The 18,145-nt window shown below is 53.6% G+C and overlaps 1 protein-coding gene across 9 annotated transcripts in view; it reads left to right on the top strand.

Annotated features, from left to right (window-relative positions):
* SAMD11 (sterile alpha motif domain containing 11) overlaps positions 1–18,145 on the top strand; it is a 188,833-nt gene that overhangs the window by 161,887 nt on the left and 8,801 nt on the right. For all 9 annotated transcript variants that reach the window (XM_064470078.1, XM_064470077.1, XM_064470074.1 and 6 more), the window contains 4 exons: positions 8,888–9,003; positions 9,389–9,467; positions 9,721–10,424; positions 17,844–17,968. In XM_064470078.1, coding sequence (XP_064326148.1) covers positions 8,888–9,003; positions 9,389–9,467; positions 9,721–10,424; positions 17,844–17,968 — 1,024 coding nt within the window. The remainder of the gene's footprint in view (positions 1–8,887; positions 9,004–9,388; positions 9,468–9,720; positions 10,425–17,843; positions 17,969–18,145) is intronic.

Here is an 18,145-nt window from a genome sequence, read left to right as displayed (position 1 = left end):
GGGGGTGCGCCTGGGTGAGGGTAGCAGCACCCACGGGGGTGGGCAGGTTTGATCTGTTGCGCGTTAACGTCTCCCCTGGGCGTTTGCACCCTTGGGCGTTCCGCAGGTGCAAAAATGCGGGGTTTCCATGTTTGCCTGCCACATGCCGGGGTGTCTGTACGCAAAGGGAGGGGGTTTGTGCTTGTGCACGCACGCGTTCGCGTCCAGGTTGGCGACTGCCTGGCTGGTGGGAACGATCCAAACCCTGCCTCGGATCTCCAGAGCAGATGCTAGACTCTAACCTGTTCCTTGGCATAGAGCAAGTTAAGAAGTTTAAGTTTGCATTTTATAGCGTCCCTAGATAACAAGAGAGTGAATGCTCTAGGATGGAATAGCAAGAGAAGAAAATTTCTTTTTTTGAGGAAGAAGGAGGCACAGCTTCCCCTTACCACTGATAGGAGTGCTGGAAAGCTGATTCCCCCCCGCTCCCTCCCAGGAAATTCTAGCTCATTTATCTTGCTCTGTGCCATAAGCCATTCCCTCCGCAATCAAGAACTTCAGACGGATATTAAATTAAAGCTGTGTGCGTTTCTGACAAGGATAGCAGAGGCGGAGAGGGCCTGGCAGCTGCGGGGACACAAAGGCTCTGGGTGTCACGGGACGAGCCGTGAAAAGCTCTAGTAACTGGACTTTTTTGGCTTTCATCTTGGGATGGGAGCAGGCAGCAGGGTGCAATATTTGTTCTGTAGGGAGCATATGTGTGTGTTGGGTTCAGAGTCGTTTCCCCCTAGCAATTTATATCCTTGGGGATCCTGTCTGTTTTCCTTTCTTTCTGACCAATGGATTTGCAACGAGCAGGGGCTGGGCAGACCTGGTAAACCTTTCTCCTACAGGGTGTACTTTGGCTAACCCACCTAATAAAATCCAACCCAGTCCACGTGGATCGTAGGCAGACCTGCAAGGAATGCGGAGATAGACGAGCTTCAGTGCAGCCAGTCATGAGGAAAATTTCTCCAGCTATGTGTGGCCTGGAGAAGTGCCAGGCCAGCCGGAGGCCTGGCTGAAAAGGCACGTATGGAAGGGTGGAGGTTGCTTATGGGGAGGTGCTGCACGTAGGAGGGGCAAACCGAAAATTAATTAGATACGTACCAAATCCAGAGGTTTTGCTGCTGCCAGACAGGAGTTCTAACTCATGGAGCTGGGCTAGGCCAGGAAGTGCTAAATCGTTTGGGAAGAGGGTGTTATCCAGCAGTTTGAGCACAGGACTGGAGTTAGGGCTGGTGTTCCTCCCCAGTTATGGGAGGGAGAGAGGAGTTACTCGCTAGCTCAGGGGATAGAGGCTGAAGGCCAAGAGTTAACAGCTGGAAAACACCTCTACTTTGCGTCTTGACTCAGTTCTCCAAGTAGCTCTATGAATACAACTATATTAGCGTGAGAGGGATATCCTGGCGAGGTGAGGTGAGGGAAAGCAACACATAGGGGCACAACCTGCCTTTAATGTTGAGAGAAATATCCCCAGGATCTTGGATTAAGTTGTCAGGAGTCACTCAGTGTCTCGGTTTCCCTTGCTGCACGGTAAGAGGTTCTCATTTTGAAAGCAGGTTGTACTTAACGTTTGGGAAGGCCTTTGAGCACCTCAGTTCAAAGAGCAGTATAGCGTGGCCTGTCACGTGGAGCAAGGATATTTGCGCCCACTTGTAGAGGTCTAGTTATTTGCCTATAAGCAAGACCAGCCTGTGGCTGTGTTGGTGGGGACGAAACAAATAAGCTGTCTTTTTCTCTGTATACTTTACCCTGTAGTCTTGTTTCTGTCCAAGAGTTTGCAGACTGAAACAAGGCTCATAGCACGTTATCAGCCCTGGATTTGTTTTCCCACACTGCTCTCACCTTGGGCTGTACGTACAGGATCTGCGCTAAATGCCTGGGCAGAGCAGTTCTCCAAGGAGCTTTGAGGGAAACCATGTGGAACCTCACCATGGTGGGCCTGGCTGGCCATGCCCCATGCTTCCTTCTTCCGCCAAGGCATGGCAGGCCAGACTGCCTGCTTCTTCTGCAGCCGTCTTCCCCCCCAGGAGGGTGTGAGAAGGCCCTGTGTGGCCCACCTCGTTGGCCAGGCTCTCAGGTGTGACAATCCTCGGTCAGCAGAGCTGGGGAGTCCTGCTGGGAAATGGGAAGCTACAACTATTCCCCATAGTCATGACGCGATCATTATTTCTCCCCAGAGGTCCACAGCCACCTGCGTGCTACTAAGGGTCAGCATGTATCACTCTGCTCCCACTCAGGAATGGCCTGGTTGGAGTTGTCAAGTGCAAACTGTTTCTTGCTGTTTTGCCAAAGCACCACAAGCATCTTTTTAGGTGTGCCAGGAGAAGCCCTGGCCATGTACTGTGAAGCGGTAAAGCACTGTATGGGTTAATTTCTCCCTTCCCTTCTCCCTGTTGCTGTTAGCCTTGGGTTTTGTACTTGGCTGCCATGGTCTTTGTCAACAGGGTAAATCAAAGCAGCCTCTGTGCGCGTTTATTATGAAGGTATAGAAATTTTAAAAGGTTCAGGTAGGCACTGACAGAGGAGAAGGCGATGGAGGAAGCTGGCTCATGTATGTCGGCAAACTGTAGGTAGATTTATGGCATCTCCCCTCCCAGGAGCAGAAGTAATAACGCATGACGCAGGGGGATGTGAACTGTTTGGCATGGTGTTAAAATTCCATTTCAGCTTCCTATCGGGAGATCTGTGGGGATCAGGTCAGCTCTCAAGTGCAGCAGCTTTGTGGGCAAGAATAATTAGCCACTCCAGACTTCAGCCACTATGTCTGGCAAAGCAAAGGGGGAAAACCCATATTGGTGACCCAGTTTTATTTATCAGGGCAGTGCTGCTGTTTTTGCAAGGACAGGAATGCAGAGAGACCTGTGCCTTCTAGGGGGAACCATATATAGGGTTTTCCAGTCTCCAGGTGTGAAGAGGTGGGTGATGAATCTAAACTAGGGAACATTTGGGAAGATAGGTGTGTTTAGACATTTGTCAAGTAGTTAGCATCCGCCTTCATTGGTCAGAAACAGGCTGGTAGGTTTAATGATACTAAGCACAAGGCAGGCAGGTGGGTGCTGGCTCTGAAGGGGACGATACACACGTGTGCACACAGACACACTGAGTACAGATCTTCTTGGACCAGGTTCCGAGGTCCTTTTAGCGGAGTAATGGTGCCTTCACGTCTTTGCTCCAGCTTCCTCGTCTGTTAAAAAGAGTTAGTAAAACTGATATGTCTTGCCAGAAGTAGGCTCAAGCTGCAGGCTCGAGAATCCATTTGGTTTCGTGGTTTTGGTTTCCTAGATCCTTCTCTAGATTGATTCAGACTTGGATTATAGAACGCCAGGACCTGGTGGTTTGTTTGAAAAGATTGTTGAGTTCAGTGTTATAAAAAGACTTGGAAGAGGAAAGGGTACGACTAAAAGGTGTCATTGTAACTACTCCAGCCTGGAGTACTTCCCATCTCCAGACTGCTCTGTCTCCTGCAAAACTGGCAGGTGGCTGTGCCCTGCAGAGATGCAGAGTTGCTTGGATCCTACTCCCGTCTCCCAAATTTGTTGGCAATGTACTTGGTTTTGCTGGGGTCGTTCAGCCTGGCATGTTCTTACCCAGGGTGCTCGTCTCCTGGTACATGCTGCAGAACTGATTGTGCTCTTGAACGGAGCAGACTGCTTCTCACAGGGCAGGCTAGTGTGGGAGAAGCCTAGGGAATGCTTGCATTCGCCCCCTTTCAGGGAAAAACTTTTATACCCTGCAAATGGAAGGCATTGTACAGGTGCTCAGACTAGGCTGGATGAGCTTCTTAACGGTGTGATCCGTGTGGTGAAGCTTGTCGGCTAAATGTGATGCATCGGTTCTGTGTTAGGAGTTGCTAGGAGCTTGTTCACATGCGTACAGTGTGTGGCATGGGGTCTGTGTGGGAGAACCTGCCTCTCTCACAGGAGGGGGAGAAGGCGGATTACAGTCAGAGAAAGAGCAAGTGTTGAGGCAGATACTTTGGTAATAGCATTCAGCTGTCTCTGGTACTGTCTATAAGAAGCATTAGGGACACAATTCATCGTCCAGGACCATAGACAATTATGGGGTGAAGGCAGGAGGAATGCCAAGGAACAAGAAATACTGCCTGTGTGAGATGCCATCAGCATCCTGATCTGCTGGGGTCCTGGGAAACGGAGCCCTTTGGCTCGAGTGTTCTGGGAGTGGGAGCCGCAGAGTCTCAAAGGTGCACTCATTGCCCTTCCATTGCAGTAAGCTGACAAACATTGTGCGTCAGCCAGAGGCCTTTCTCTGTGCAAAAATGTACCTGAAATACCCAGCAAGGATTTTTGGATTGGGTTCTTCCCATCTGCTGTTGCTACCATTTTTTATTTCACCACCTAATTCCTCCCCCCTGCTTTCCTTTTCACTCCTGTGCTCCTTGGGCACATTCTCCTGTCACCGCTGGACACAGTCTCTCCCACTCTTCCCTACTCCAGCGTCGCATCCCCCTCTCTGCTCTGAACGCTGTATCTTTCTTTCTCTGATTTTTTTTCACTGGCAGGATTCCTCCCCAGATCCCAGCTGGCTGCATGTTATGCAGAGTAAAGGCCAAAGAGCTTGACCTGATTTAACTAATTTGGTTTTAGCACCAGTTTGGATTTTGAGGGAGCGATTTCCCCTGGCAGCATAAACCAGACCCTCTCTGTGCCCAGGCCTCATTGCTGCCCTAGAAGGGCAGCGCCAGTACGTGTCTCTTTCGGCCTGGAAATCCCAAGCACCATTTTTAGAAAGCCCTTTCATTTTATTTATTTTTCCTTCCTGGCACAGACAGTGTCTGCGGATGGTGAACCAGCAAGGAGCTGTGTGCTGCTTGCCTATTACCTCAGGTTTAAAGTGTCTCTTCCTATCAAATGCAAAGCAGAAGAAAGCAGAGCCTTCATGCATTCTTTTTTTTTCCCTCTTCCATCCGTTCTAAATTTATTTCCATGCCTTGCCGGTTTCAATCTGCATTTCCTGACTCTCTCACATCTCCAGTCACAGCCTGTGCTCCGAGCCTTCCTTTTGAGCTTGGAGTGAGTCGGGGGGAGCACCGCTCTGGGCTTGGGAGGATATGATGGGGTTAAAGTGAAAGGCTTGGTTTTAACAGTATAATGTGTAACCCCATAATGACTTTAAATATTGATTATTTGAAGGCCATTAGTGCTTATTGTTAAAGAAAAGTCGATACTTTTAAGCCTTGTGAACCATTTGTCTCCTGTTAAAGGACATATCAAATTTAGCAGCATGCAGTGCAAATCCCCTAATACTCTGCTCACAGGCCTCCAGCTGGCATACTGGGGGGGTGGGGGAAAGGGGAGTGGGGGAAGGAATATGCAGTAACACAGAATTTCTCTCTGCAAGGTAAGGACAAGGCTTATCAGATGTAATTGCCAAGGGCTAAATTCACATTCTCAGAATTCAGCCCTTACTCTGAGAGGTGGAAGAAGAGGAAGAAGGAAATAAATGGGGGGGGGGGGGGGTTGAAGGCTGATACGTACCTGAGAAAGGATGCAAGGATTTGTGTTTTGGTGCACGTCTGTCTAAAAGCACAGGGGCCTTTGTTAAGGTCTCCGGGGCTTTTTACTCTGGGGTTGCCAGTTCATTTCCAAGCTTGCTTGGAAGGAATTGGCTGTATCTGAACCAGGCAGCCTGGGAGGGCTTCCCAGCTCTGTGCCAGGACACGACCTGGTTGTACTCCCTCCCGCCTGTGCCAGGTTTCTATGCCAAGGATCAGGCAGATGGGCTGGAAGGGAGCAGTGGCAGGCTCCAACAGGTTCCCAGCCCGGATGGTCAGGAGGCTGGGCTTGTGGGACGGCGGAAAGCGTCTGTCCTTTGTGGTAAGGCAGGCAGTGTGAATCGCTGCTCCTCGGGGGCTCTGCAGCATGAGCTAGGGAGTATCGGGCTACCTGCAAGGAGGGACAACTGCAAGGTTGTCCGCTGAATATTTATGAGCATACCTGTTCTCTTTCTTAGTTATGTACTGCTGGGGGCTGATGCTGAGTGTTAGGGGGATGGCAGGAGGGGTGCAATGACTCTTCCTTATTTGGCCATATGCAGCATCCCTTCTCTGACCTCAGGCCACAGACTCCACGGGTGTAACAGTGCCCGTCGCGGGCCCTTTGGCTGGTCCTGTTTATCTGGCCTCACCCAGCCGCTTTGCCCTTGCGCGTGTTTGGTGGAGAGCTCCAGTGTTGCTGAGAGAACGACTCGGGGGTCTCCGTGCGGTCTGCTGCGTCAGGCAGGCATGACAGCATGTGTAAATGTGTCTCTCTGAATTTTCTAAACCTTTGGACTCATCCCCAGCATGTGTTGTGTGTGTAGCATAAGCGGTGACTGACCTCTCACGTTCAAAGTCGCTCCTGATGCGTTTCTTACAGCCCCCCTTACAGCTGCCTCCAGCCCCTTCCGAGTCACCACAGGCGGCTGTGCTCAGCCGCGTGCGTGGCAGCGTGACCAGGGCCCCCAGCGATTGCTTCCCCCTGCCATCCCCCCTTCCCCAGCCCGGGCGCTACTCCCTGGCCGGTCCCAAGTATGAGTTGATCCCTGGCCCTGAAAGGAAGGGAAGCTGCGCCGTTCTGATGAGAGGAACGAGAGGGAATGAACTGCAGGCTCTCAAGTGGATGTGAATTCCTTAGGGATCAAGGTTAGGCCCTGTAGTGCAACACTAAAGCATAAAAATAGACTCTGATTAACATTGGGCTGCCACCCAAGGGAGGACCTTTTATTTCCCAGTGCCCGGCCCTGATCCCCATCAGACAGTATGCTTCCTGGGCACCGATTGTCTCTTCTTGGCCAAAATCAAGCAGCTCTCTTTGTTTTTTACATTTCCCTCTGAGCTCTCTGTGTGCAGCCTGCACCTGGGGCTTCTGTGCATTGTTGTCTCTTGTACAGGATACCTTTTTCTGCGTTTATAAAAGGCAGGGAGGGGACGGCTGCTGCTTGCCTGGCCACGGAATGGTTAAAAGTGACTTGATTTCCTAAATTGCTTCTTATAAAACGAACAGCACGTCTGCCAGGCTCGTCTCCCCATGATTACAGCTAATTACGATCGAACGGACACCTCCTAGCCCCCGTCATGCCGCTTTAATTGTCCGTTACTCATCTGCAGGCTGTCCGGGGTGGCAAAGCACTTGGCAGCCCAGCGACCGAGGCCTCGGCTAATTGTGAGGCCTCGGGGATTAGGGCAGGTGATTACACACTTCATGGTGTAATTACATAAGCATCGCTTGGCTGCTGCCCCGGCTCTGAGCCGAAGGTCACGCGCTGCGTTACCTGAGATTAATTGGAGCTGCCACTGAAGTGCAAGGTGCTGGCGGAGCGGTTATACGATTAGCATTAACATTTCAACAGCGACGGATCGATCTGTGGCTCTCCTCCAGACACAGCGAGCTGTGCAATTAGTTTAGAGGAGAGCTAGGGGAGGAAGGAGGAGGAAAGGAGAGACGGAGGCAGCCAGGGGAAGGGGAGAAGGGGAGTAGAGACAGACGGGAAGGGGGGAGGCAGAGACAGGCAGATGGGCAAGGGGCAGGGAGAAGGAGGAATTTTGGAGGGGAATCTCAGCCCATTCTGTGCTGTGGATCAGTGTGTGGCAGTGTTTTGTAGCGGCTGTTGCACAGAACGAGGATAAAACTATGCTGGGAAGATCTAGGGAAAGGACAGGAATCCTTGCCTTGCCCACCTCATCTCCAAAGCGCCCTTGTCCGGCTTTCTGGGTGCCATGGCGGTAATCCATCCCCAGCTGTGTGCGATGGGGGCACGGACGGCTGGGGTTCTCACCTTATCCCACACTCCAACGTCATCCCCCCGCTGAAGGGGGGAGTATGGTTGTGCGTATCGTCTGTTTGTTGCAAAGTCACATGCTCCTTCTTGCTTCCTTTCTCTTGCCCTCCAGTCTCTTCTGAAGCAGTTTTTATAGGGAGATATTGTAAAATGAAAATAAACGGCACAGCACTTGGCTTTGCCTCTAGATGCCCTGGTGAAGGTAATGATGTTGTAAGTGGCCATCAAAAGGAATTAAGAGACGTGCAGCCGGAAAGCAGAGATTTGCTTGCAGGCTCCCAGGGCAGATTTGACTAATGTAAGAGACCTTGGCTCTTATTCCCTTCCTGCTTCTCCTCTCCTCCCCTCCCGCCCCCCTCGCAAGCAAGTGCTACCTGCCTTGCTTCCGGGCATTGTCCTCTTCGCCACCCCTCAAACCTGCCTCTCCCAGCTTACTTGCCACCTTACATCTGGTGACCCGTTCTGGCCAGCATCACCCGCCCCTTCTGCGGTAGTACTCCTTTCCCCTGACCCCATGGCTCTTCCTGCTCACATCCCTCTCCCCATCTCTCCTGTCTGTGTCTTTGCCTCACTGATGGCCTTTCTCTCCAGAATTAAAGATAACCCATTGTCCCAGCTAGGTCAGTGATTTTTTTATTTTTTTTTTTTTCGGAAGGCCAGTGATGCCTTCCAATCTTCCCAAACCCAGTCTCCAGCTCCCAAAATACAGAATGCATTTTCAGTTGTAAGGTAGTTGAGATAAAAACCTAAGCTTGCTAAGGGGACAGGCAGATGCAGCCTCTTCAGCCTTGCCTTTGCTAGCCCTGGGCAGCCAAAAACCCTTTGAACAGCCCAGCTGAAAGGCCACAGAGGCAAACATATCAAGGAGGGAAGGGTGTGGGACCTATGGAGTCCTGGTTCTGCTTCTTTTCTTTTCTTTTTTTTTTTGGTCTCTTTTAAAGTTTTGCATATGGGTGAATAGACATCTTTCTGTCTCAGAGCATGCAGGTCATCTGCAGAAGGGATGTTCTTCTGAGCCAGGACCCTCTGGGCACTGTGGATGGAGCCTCCAGGTTTTCAACATTAATTTCTTTTCTGATTTCTGCAGGGAGATATCCCACCCACCACCTCTGCTTTCACCCCAGAATGCACCCCATATTGCCCTGGGGCCCCACTTGAGACCTCCTTTCCTTGGGGTGCCTTCGGCTCTGTGCCAGACACCAGGTGAGTGCATACAAAATGCTTGCAATCAGCCAGGGGAAGGGGGCAGAGCGAAGATTCAGGCTGTGACAAACCGTCCTTTAGCCAAACAGCCCAGACACATTTTCTGTTTCCCTGTTGCTCTTGTGCTGGCTTCACCCCTGGTTTGCAGTAATAGGAGCAGGTTGCTTTGGCTGCTCTCTTTTAACCCCCCAACAGCCTCCCTGGTCCCATGTTTGAGCAGCAGGCTGCACTGCCTTGGGAGTGAGGGAATAGATGGGCTCTAGAACAGAAAGGTAGCTCTCAGCTGCCCTTTCCTGCTCAGTTAGCCCCCTGGAGAGCTGGCCCTGAGTTAGAAGAGTCAATGCTGAGATTAATAACCCCATATTATTGTTCTCCTTGTCCCCAGGTTACGGGTTCCTACAGCCGGCACAAGCAGAGATGTTTGCACGGCAGCAAGAGATGCTACGAAAGCAAAACCTGGCAAGGTAAGGAGTGTAGCGGGCTAGCCTGCTTGGGCTTGGGATGGGTTTTACCTTCCCTTTCCTAGCAGCAGGCAATGTGGGGTGCTGCGTTGGATGAGCTGTGTGCAGGTGACAGTGCGGTGTCCAGGTGAGACCAGTGGAAACAATGTGCGGGTGTGGAGGTGACACCTTGATCCTGTGAACAAGGCTGGGGGTTAGCAAGTTACTCACAGAGCGCCCTCCCCTTGACATTCCCTCTCTGCCTCTCCCAATTTAGGTTGGAGATGTCAGCCGAGATCATCCGCCAGAAGGAGCTGGAGAATCTCCACAGGCAAAGGCTACTGGCTGGTGACCCGCTGAGCCTGCACCCCGGCTTGCCCCCGGACCACCCGGCCCTGCGCAACGTGCACGACATCCCCGAGGGCCACCCGCTGCGGGAGGAGCTCTCCCGGAGGAACGCCATGCTGGTGCTGCGGCACAATAACACTCCCCTGCTCTCCCTCAACCCCAGCGTCCCCAGCAGCGCCACGCCGCCCAAGGAGCAGCCCCGGCGGGGCAGCCGGAAATCGGCACACCACCGCGCGGAGCCGCAGGGGCTGAGCGAGGCCAAGGAGCTGGCGGAGCCCCGGGCGCGGGATGGGGTGCCAGACTGTAACGATGAGGAGATGAAGGACTCTGAGAGTGACGCGGATGTGAGCGACGAGAAGCCGGAGAGCCTGAAGGCTGAGAGCAGCAGCTCGGCCGCTGAGCTTAAGGAGTGCAAAGAGACGGGCAAAGTCTGTGAAGGGGCCAAGGAGCTGGGTGAAGCGGCTGCTGGCCAAAATGCCCCCTGCAGCTCCTCGAGCGCCGAGTCCCCCAGCCATTTGCTTGGCCCAGGCATCAACAAAAACGAGGTGAAATATCTCCCGCCAGCCTCCATCCCACCGCCTCAGCCGCTGCCCTTCGGATTCCCTTACACGATGAGCCCCTACTTCCACGCAGGTGAGTGCATGGGGGCCCGTCACCGAGTTACTGGCTGGAGCAGTGACATGCTTTGTAGCGTGCTGAAAGTGGGACGCTTCCTGTTCTGCAGCGTGGTTGTAGTTCTTTTTTCTCTGCAGGGAACAACACACTTTCTTTTAGTTAGGATAAAGGGCTTCATTTGCAATGAAGCAAATCAAGGGTTATAAAGAGGGCCAGCAGGGGCAAAGTGAATCCCAAACGCACGAGAAGGGAGATTGCAATATGATGGACTAAGGGATCTTGCAATCGCTTGGGCCTTTTTTGGAAGCCATGTTCCAGGACAGACGCCTCAAGGAGAGGCAACAGAAATTATTGATGGTGGGAAGGCTGCCCTACAAAGTGAAGGGCCAGAAGTGTTGTATCTGGGAGGGTGGCCTGAAAGGCTGTAAAGGCTGTTGGGCTGCGCTCGTGTGATTTCCAAGCAGTGGGGATTGGAAGGGCCAGGTTGGAGAGAAACACCCAGATACAGCAGGACAAGGGAACGGACAGAGAGCTTCCCAGGGCGACTTGGATCTGCCCCGCATGGGCAGAGGCCGCAGGCTGGTAGAGAGGCTGAGGCTGTCCTGCAGGGAGGGGTGCAGATGGCACTGGGGGTGTGCAGGGCGGGAGGGTGGCTGGCTGGTTCCCCCACGCTCAGTTCTCTCTCTGCGCATTGCCATGGTTCAAGGAGAGGCAAACGAAGGATTGAGGCTGCAGCATTTTCCTCCCTGCTGAGTGTCATATTGGGACATTTCCAGGGTAGTGTGTGAGACAGCACATTTGGGATGGGGTGTCAGAGAGTCCCCCAGCAGTGACTCACACATCTTGCCTGGGTCCCATGCCCTTGGGGGTGTCAGAGGTACCGCTGCTGTACCCCTTTTCCAGGGCAGAGGTAGACGGGCTCTTTCCCCTGCCTGTGGTGTATTTTTCAGTCTCACAGGCACTGGTATTGCTGGATTGGTGCCTGTTGGATGGGACAGGCAGGCAGGGAGGTCGTTGCCTGGTCGTTGCCTCTCTGGCCCCCAGCAGCACAGTCCCTTGGGCTATGGAGATGGGCAGCAAAGGCAGGCACAGCTGGAGCCAGAAGGGAGCGGTGAGTACAGGTGGTACAAAGTGGGGTTTCAAGCCCTGGTCGCTGGTCTGCCCAGGGGTCTCCTGTGGGCAGAGCAGGGTGGCAGCCCCGCTAGCCTAGCCAAGAGCCAAAATCTGCCTCAGCTAATTACTCGGCTGAGCAATTAGCCAGAGGTAGGACCTCCTGCCACGTGGAGGAGGGAGAAAGGGGGGCATAGCATGTGGCTTGCTGAGGCTGCCTGTTTTCTATGCAAAGAGCTGCTGCGGTTGTGAACGCGGCTGCCCGTCGCTCATTAGAGCTGCCTTCCAACCAGGAAGGAGGAAGCGATTTTTCTGTGACAGGCAGGTGGCCAGCATGATAAATATTCCTGCTGCCTTGGGCTGCTGAGGCTTCCTCGCAGGAGCCTTTTTCTCCCAGCCATTAAAAAGGGAAACGCAGGGCTCTGTGGTGCTCGTCGCTTGTGTGAGGCTCTGCAGGGAGGCCTGGATTGTAGATGGGCTTCCTCCCTCCCCCAGCAATGTGCGAGTTACTGTAATAGGCCATTTATTATTATCACTTCGAATTTATATCACGATCGTGTCTTGAGGCCTCGGCAAAGATCAGGGCTGTGTTTCACTGCCCAGTTTCCAGACACTTCTGATTTGTGGAGCCTGTTCCAGAGCTGTAGGTCTTTTCCTGAGGGCTCTTTTGCTTTCGGCTAGCTTCACGTGTTGTCGTGGCTGTTAATATTGCCTGGTGCGGGACAGCAGCACTGAGTTTCGGCCCTGTTGTGGCAGCCACTGTACAGCTCCCTAGCAAAAGCTCTCACCTGGACAGGAGGACCTGCTGGGAAGGCAGGGCATCTTGTTCGGTGCAGCACAGCAGGTCGATAGGGGGGCTGGGAGTTCAGCAACTGAAATATTGAGGGCTATATTGATCCAAATGCTGCGGGGATCGTCGGGTATGCTGCGGTAATGTGTGTTAGTGAAAAATGTGTTACTCTGGCCCTTGGGGAACACAAACCACCTGAAGACAGACAGACAGAACTGCACCCACCTCTCTCCCAGTGCCAGATAATTTCAGTAATCCTTTTTTTGCGCAAGGACTGCTGTTTTGGCCTGGATGGTCGCAGTGTTGTGCCGTACACCGGAGGCTGGTGTAACTGCCTAAACGAGGCAGGCTGAAAGGAAGGGCCAGGCTGAAAGGAAGGGCCAGAGGGGATGAGAAGAGAGAAGTAGCTGGCTGAAAATGACCACCGGGTTTCAGGCAGTTCCTCTGGTCTTCCAGCAAAGGGAGGCTCCTCCTTTGGAGGCAGAGAGCTGCTTTCTGTCCCTACTAGGAAGAATATCGATGAGAGAGCCAGAGCTGGGTCGATTCCCTGAGCTGCCTTCTGGGGATCTGGCGGCTGCTCGATGACCTCATCTCGTCAAGGTTTCAGCAGCCTTGCTCCCCTCCTCCTCCTGCCACCCTCCTCCAGCCCCGTCCTTTGGAAAAGGTGAAGGATGGAGTGTGCAGGAGGCTAAAATCCTCCTATCGATCTGTAGTCTGGAGAGCAATTAACGCAAGCCTTCCAGTGCCGCTCCATGACCCCAGCCCTCTCTGGTGTGCGGGAAGGAGGGGGTGCAGGCACAGGGAGGGATGGGAGAGGGGTTAGAGAGTGGTAGCAAAACTGATTAAACCCATAGGTGGGCTGACTTCCAAGTGGGTTTGCTCTGTGCACTGGTCTCCCAGTTGGCGCCTGAATTGCCTCCTGTGATGCCAGGAGCAAAAACCTCACGTGTCTCCGTGCAGCGGAGACAGCCCCATTGCAGCCTGGCTGCTGGATTTGCAGCAGAGGTTTCCCCTTACTGGGGTGGCCAGAAGGGTTGCTCTCCCTGACCGTTCAGCCTTTGGCTTCTCTTCTGAAGCAGCTGGGTATCAGGAGGAGAGAGGGAAATTATAAATGGATTGCGGCATGGGTGGTGAGGGCTTTTACGCAGACACCTGTCTACAAGACACTGGCCTGGGACGATGGATTCTTTTCAGTCCCTACACGCTGGGCCCCATCTGGTGAAATGCTCTGTAATCCATTACCAGTCTCTCGGACCATCATTTATCATAGAGCAAGACAGAGGATGCCTGGCGGGGAATAGATGCTGCCCTTTATGCATCCTCGCAGTCCGGCAGGATCCAGTGACATGTCATTATTATAATAGAAGGTGCGTCCCTTCTAACCACTTGGCACCTATTTGTTATCATTCTCCAAACTGCCAGAGCAGAGGTGAGTGGGTGCAGCCATGCGCAGAGGTGGAGCAGGCAGTGCAGTATCTTCCTGAGGAGGGACGGAAGGAAGGACAGGAGCCCTCCTGCTCTAGGGACTTTAGAAAGGGCCAGTGACTGGATGCAGCTTGCTGAGGGCTGGTCCTGTACTAGTTGCAAATCAGATACGCACTGAGGCCGGAGGGACCACTGTAATCAGCTGGTGTGTCCTTCTACAGATGTCCTTTCTGGGCTTATTCCTGCATCTGGTGACTTCAGACCGGTGACAGAGCTGAGGTGGGAGCAAAAGGGCAGCGGGGGATGCCTGAACACCAGGCTCCACAGCCCTGACCTCCGGGGTGCTGAGTACACAGAATGGTGGCTGAGTCTTTGGAGCTACCAGGGCTGGGCTCTTCGGCACTCACTGGGCTTTTCTGCAGGGAACAGGGGTGTTTTGCCACTGACTTCAGGTTTCCACCCTCTAGCTTTTAAGTTCTGTGGCACAGAAATTGCTAATAGGCCAGAAACCAAAGTATTGGTATTTACCTTCCCCGTCCCAAGAATATTTCCATCAGTCAGTCCCTGTTTCCCTGGTATAAATGGGAGGGGAAAACAAACTCTTGGAGATAAATATTTTGTCCGTATTCTATTTCTCAGTGTGTGGGTACGTGGAAAATATTTCTTGTTCCCATACAGCAGGCCTGTCTCGCCCTCACTCTTGGACAGAGCAGGCTTACTGTGCGTGCATCTGTGTGCATCTTGACCTCTCCCTTCCTTTCTTCTGGGGGCACAAAGAGACAAAGGAAAGAAAACCACAGAGGAGAAAGGCTTCTGCAGGAGAAGCAGTTGCTTGCCCAGCTCTGCTGGCCATGTCAGGAGCCCTGCAAATGATCCCACATTCGGTGCACTGCCAGGATTGCAAGCATATGTGCAGGGGAGGGACCGTAGGGAAGCCTTACACCTTTCCCCTCATCCCTGCCAGCTGTGAATGCAGCATCTGGGCTAAACCTCTGCCCACGCTGGTGCGGACCTGGCGAGCACGTGTGACCCAGCGACGGACCAGCCTCTCTCCACGAGGTTAAACCCTGAGGATGGGTCTGGCTGGCTGGTGACTGGAGAATTCGTTCCCAAGCGCTGTGTTGCGGCAATTCAATCCTTGGCTTGCTGTTGGAATAAGGAAGCACCTAATTTTAAAGGAGTTGGCTGTTACAGTCAGATCCCCTCCGAGACACTTGCTCTGGCTGCAGATGGAGGTGTCTCGCCCGAGCATTGACTGTGCCTGGAATAATTGCGTTCAATTTTGCTTCCTCTGTTTACCAAGCTGCAGCCACTCTTCCAAACGGAGGAAGAGAATTACCCCCCACCCCGAGAAGGAAAAACCCTCCCCCGCAACGGCAAAAAAAAAAAAAAAAAAAAAAAGGAAAAAAAAGCCCTCAGCCATTTGGATGTTTTGTGAATTTTAACATAAGCATCTGTGAGTTTGTCTCCTGGAAAATGGAATGCAACAGGAATGAGAATGAGGGCTCATGTCCATCTGTCTGTCTGGTAGCTGGGGGTGGCGAGGGGAAGGAAAGTGCTCGCTGGCTCTTTGGTAACGGCCTCTGCCTCCACCTCCGGCGCCTCGCGCGCAGGAAGGCCCATCGTTTTCTCTGCAGCTGTTATCAGACAGCACAAAAGTATCTGAAGCTTTTATCAGACACACAGAAGCATTTGAAGCTTTTTCTAGCTGGAAGAAGAAGGGGTGTGAAGGGAGCGAGGAGCTGCCTGGCCTGCAGCGGGGCGCAGGGTGCCGAGGCGGGGGGCAGCAAGCTCCCCACGCTCGGCACATCACGGCCAGGCGGAGCCGTCTCGGGGAGCAGCAAGCAGAGCATCTTGCAAGCCTGGTCCTTACGCTGGAGGGGAGAGGGCCCTGTGCCTGCAAGAGGAAAGATTGGGGTAAACACTAAGCATGTGAGGAGGGTGTGAAAGGTCTGGTTGTTGCCCAAAGCGAGCACCCTGAGGGCCCGGGCTGGAGAGAAGCGCTGGCAAGGAGGCCTGCGAAGACATGCCCGAGTCCCTGAGGCATGGGGAGAGGGAGGGACAGCCCCGTCCCTACTCCAGAGGGACAGGTAGAGCTGGCAGAGGCAGCAGGCCTTGGAGGGCTCCCGTCTCTCCCCACCGCACCAGCCAGGACGTTCTGGCTCTGAGGTTGGCACTCGCCTGTTTGCGCTGGCCCCTGTGTGTAAGGAGGGATGCGGACTCATCCCATTTTGCTTGGGGCAGCGCTTGGGAGCAGCGGCCGGCCCTCCCTCCGCAGGAGGCTGGCGCACTAGGGGACACACATGGACTACCCCGAGCCGTGCGGGGTGGGGGCCGCAGACGGGGCATCGCCATCTCCCTCCCCAAGGCGAGGCGGCACGGCGGGAGGGGAAGCCCGTGGTGCGGCTACAGGAACAGCGCGGAGGGCGAGGCCGGGAAGGGAAGCAGGAAGTTGGGAGCGGAAATGTGGTGGAAATGATTACATAGCGTCTGACTGCTTCTTGTGCAGGCTGCTGTTGTTTTAAAAGCATCTTATTGGCATGATAACTTCCTCTGTAAATCCTGTTCTTTTCCTGTTACCTTGGACTGTGCTGGTGCCTCTGCCAGCTGGCCAGCGGAGACTCGCCGCGTGGTTTTGCCGTTTGCTCTTTCTGCGCCTCTTTCTGTGCCTCTTGCCTCTGCCCTGGCCCGTTCCCCCAGGGAACCAGCCGCCACTCGTCCCCTGGGCTTGTGCTCCCCACCGCGATTCTGCTGCATCCCGCTTCCACCTGGCCGTTACCTGGGGCGGTGCTGGCCGACCTGCCGCGGGCAGGAGCAAAGGAGTCGCGGCAAGGGTTTATGTCCATGGTGCTGATCGAGTGCCTCGGGGGGAAAACGCTAAGCCTTCGGAAGAGATAATTATGTCTTGACAGACCCCTGGGAGAAATACTTTTTCTGGTAATTTGTTGCTTCGTGCCCTGAAGCGTAACAGTTTATACTCCTCAAAAACTCTTTCTCTACCCGCTATAATCATGGATGTTCACATCCCTGTGGAAGGCCACTTGATCGCTTGGTCTAAATGATATCACGCAGCAGTGAGTTCCACAGGTTAATGATGCCTTTCGCCCCCTCCCAAGTGGTGCTTTCTGGAGCTGGGTTTCTTCATTACTTGTTTCTGCGTTTTTTCTTTAACACACTACAGTAGATGTGAGTTACCTGGCTGGCATTTCTCTCGCCATTTCTTATTCTCTGTGCCGCTCCTCCAGCCCCTCTCCCGGCTCCAGCCTGGCTCTCTTCCCGCGTGCGTGTCGTGTGCTGTCAGGCGCTGGCGACGCGGGGCGGTGGGGGGGGGTGTCTCTCTTCCACCCTTTTGGAACCCGTCACCATCGTCTCTGCTGACAGGGCTGGGACCTGAACCGCTGTTGCGTTTCGGAGAATTGACATATCAGCTTGAACTGAGCTGTGCTGTCCTCCGAGTGCCGCGGGGGCTGGCAGGGGTGGTCCCGTCACCCGTCAGATGCTGGGCCGGGAGAGGTGCCCAGCTCCGGCGGCGGGGCGGAGGGCAGTGTGTTCTGAGGCAGCGGCTGTGCTGGGGCAGACTGCTCCGATGGATGTTTCGGGCTGGGGTAGATTGAAAATGAATGCTTTAAAAGAGCAAGACGTTCCCCAGCGATTCACGCTCCAGCGAGGCCGCGGGCCACCAGGGAGAGGTGCTGGAGCCTGTTACCATTCGGAGCACGTAGCCAGGAGAAGGGTTGGGGGAAAGAAACCCACAGGGCAGTCGGAGTTTTCCGCTTTGCGGTGTGTGTGGAGAAACACTCCTTCAGGGTTTTTTCTTTTCTCTCCCCTCCCCCCCATTTCTTCCCCGCAGCTGAAGAACATTAAACACATGAAATGCATTAGCTAGGATTTTTCCTTTCCCCTGCCCCCCTTTCTAAGCTGGGGACCTCCAGGAGGAAGAGGCCTATGAATTGACCCTGCCCAGTGCTTTAATTGACAGGTCATTAAAGATGAATGTGTGGCTAGAGAAAAATATTCAGATTGCAAGCTAGTTGTTGTCCGTGTGGGATTTTAATGATTTATGTTTCTCTCTCCTCCCCTCCTTCCTACCCCCCCAACTCCAAACAATCCAGGCACCATGGGAGGTCTGTTTCTGGATGGTGAGGAAAGCCCTGCGCTGGAAGACATCAGCAAATGGACGGTGGAGGATGTGTGCAGCTTTGTGTCCAACTTGTCTGGCTGCACCGAGTACACTCAGGTAAATCTCTTAACGGCCTCAAGACCGTCGCGGGAGGATCGTCCTCCCTGCAAGCCCCTATCCTCTCCCTCCCATCTGTGCCTACTTTACTTGCACCGTCCATCCTAGGAGAAGGTATATCTCAGAGCCCTGCAGGGCCTGAAGCTTTTTGGGCTTTTTTCTTAGCGGATTGATAAA

This window comes from Phalacrocorax carbo, chromosome 20 (genome assembly GCF_963921805.1).
Source record: "Phalacrocorax carbo chromosome 20, bPhaCar2.1, whole genome shotgun sequence".
Classification (NCBI taxonomy): Eukaryota; Metazoa; Chordata; class Aves; order Suliformes; family Phalacrocoracidae; genus Phalacrocorax; species Phalacrocorax carbo.
Note: the sequence above shows the minus strand (reverse complement) of the source record. Positions and strands in the feature narration are given on the sequence as shown.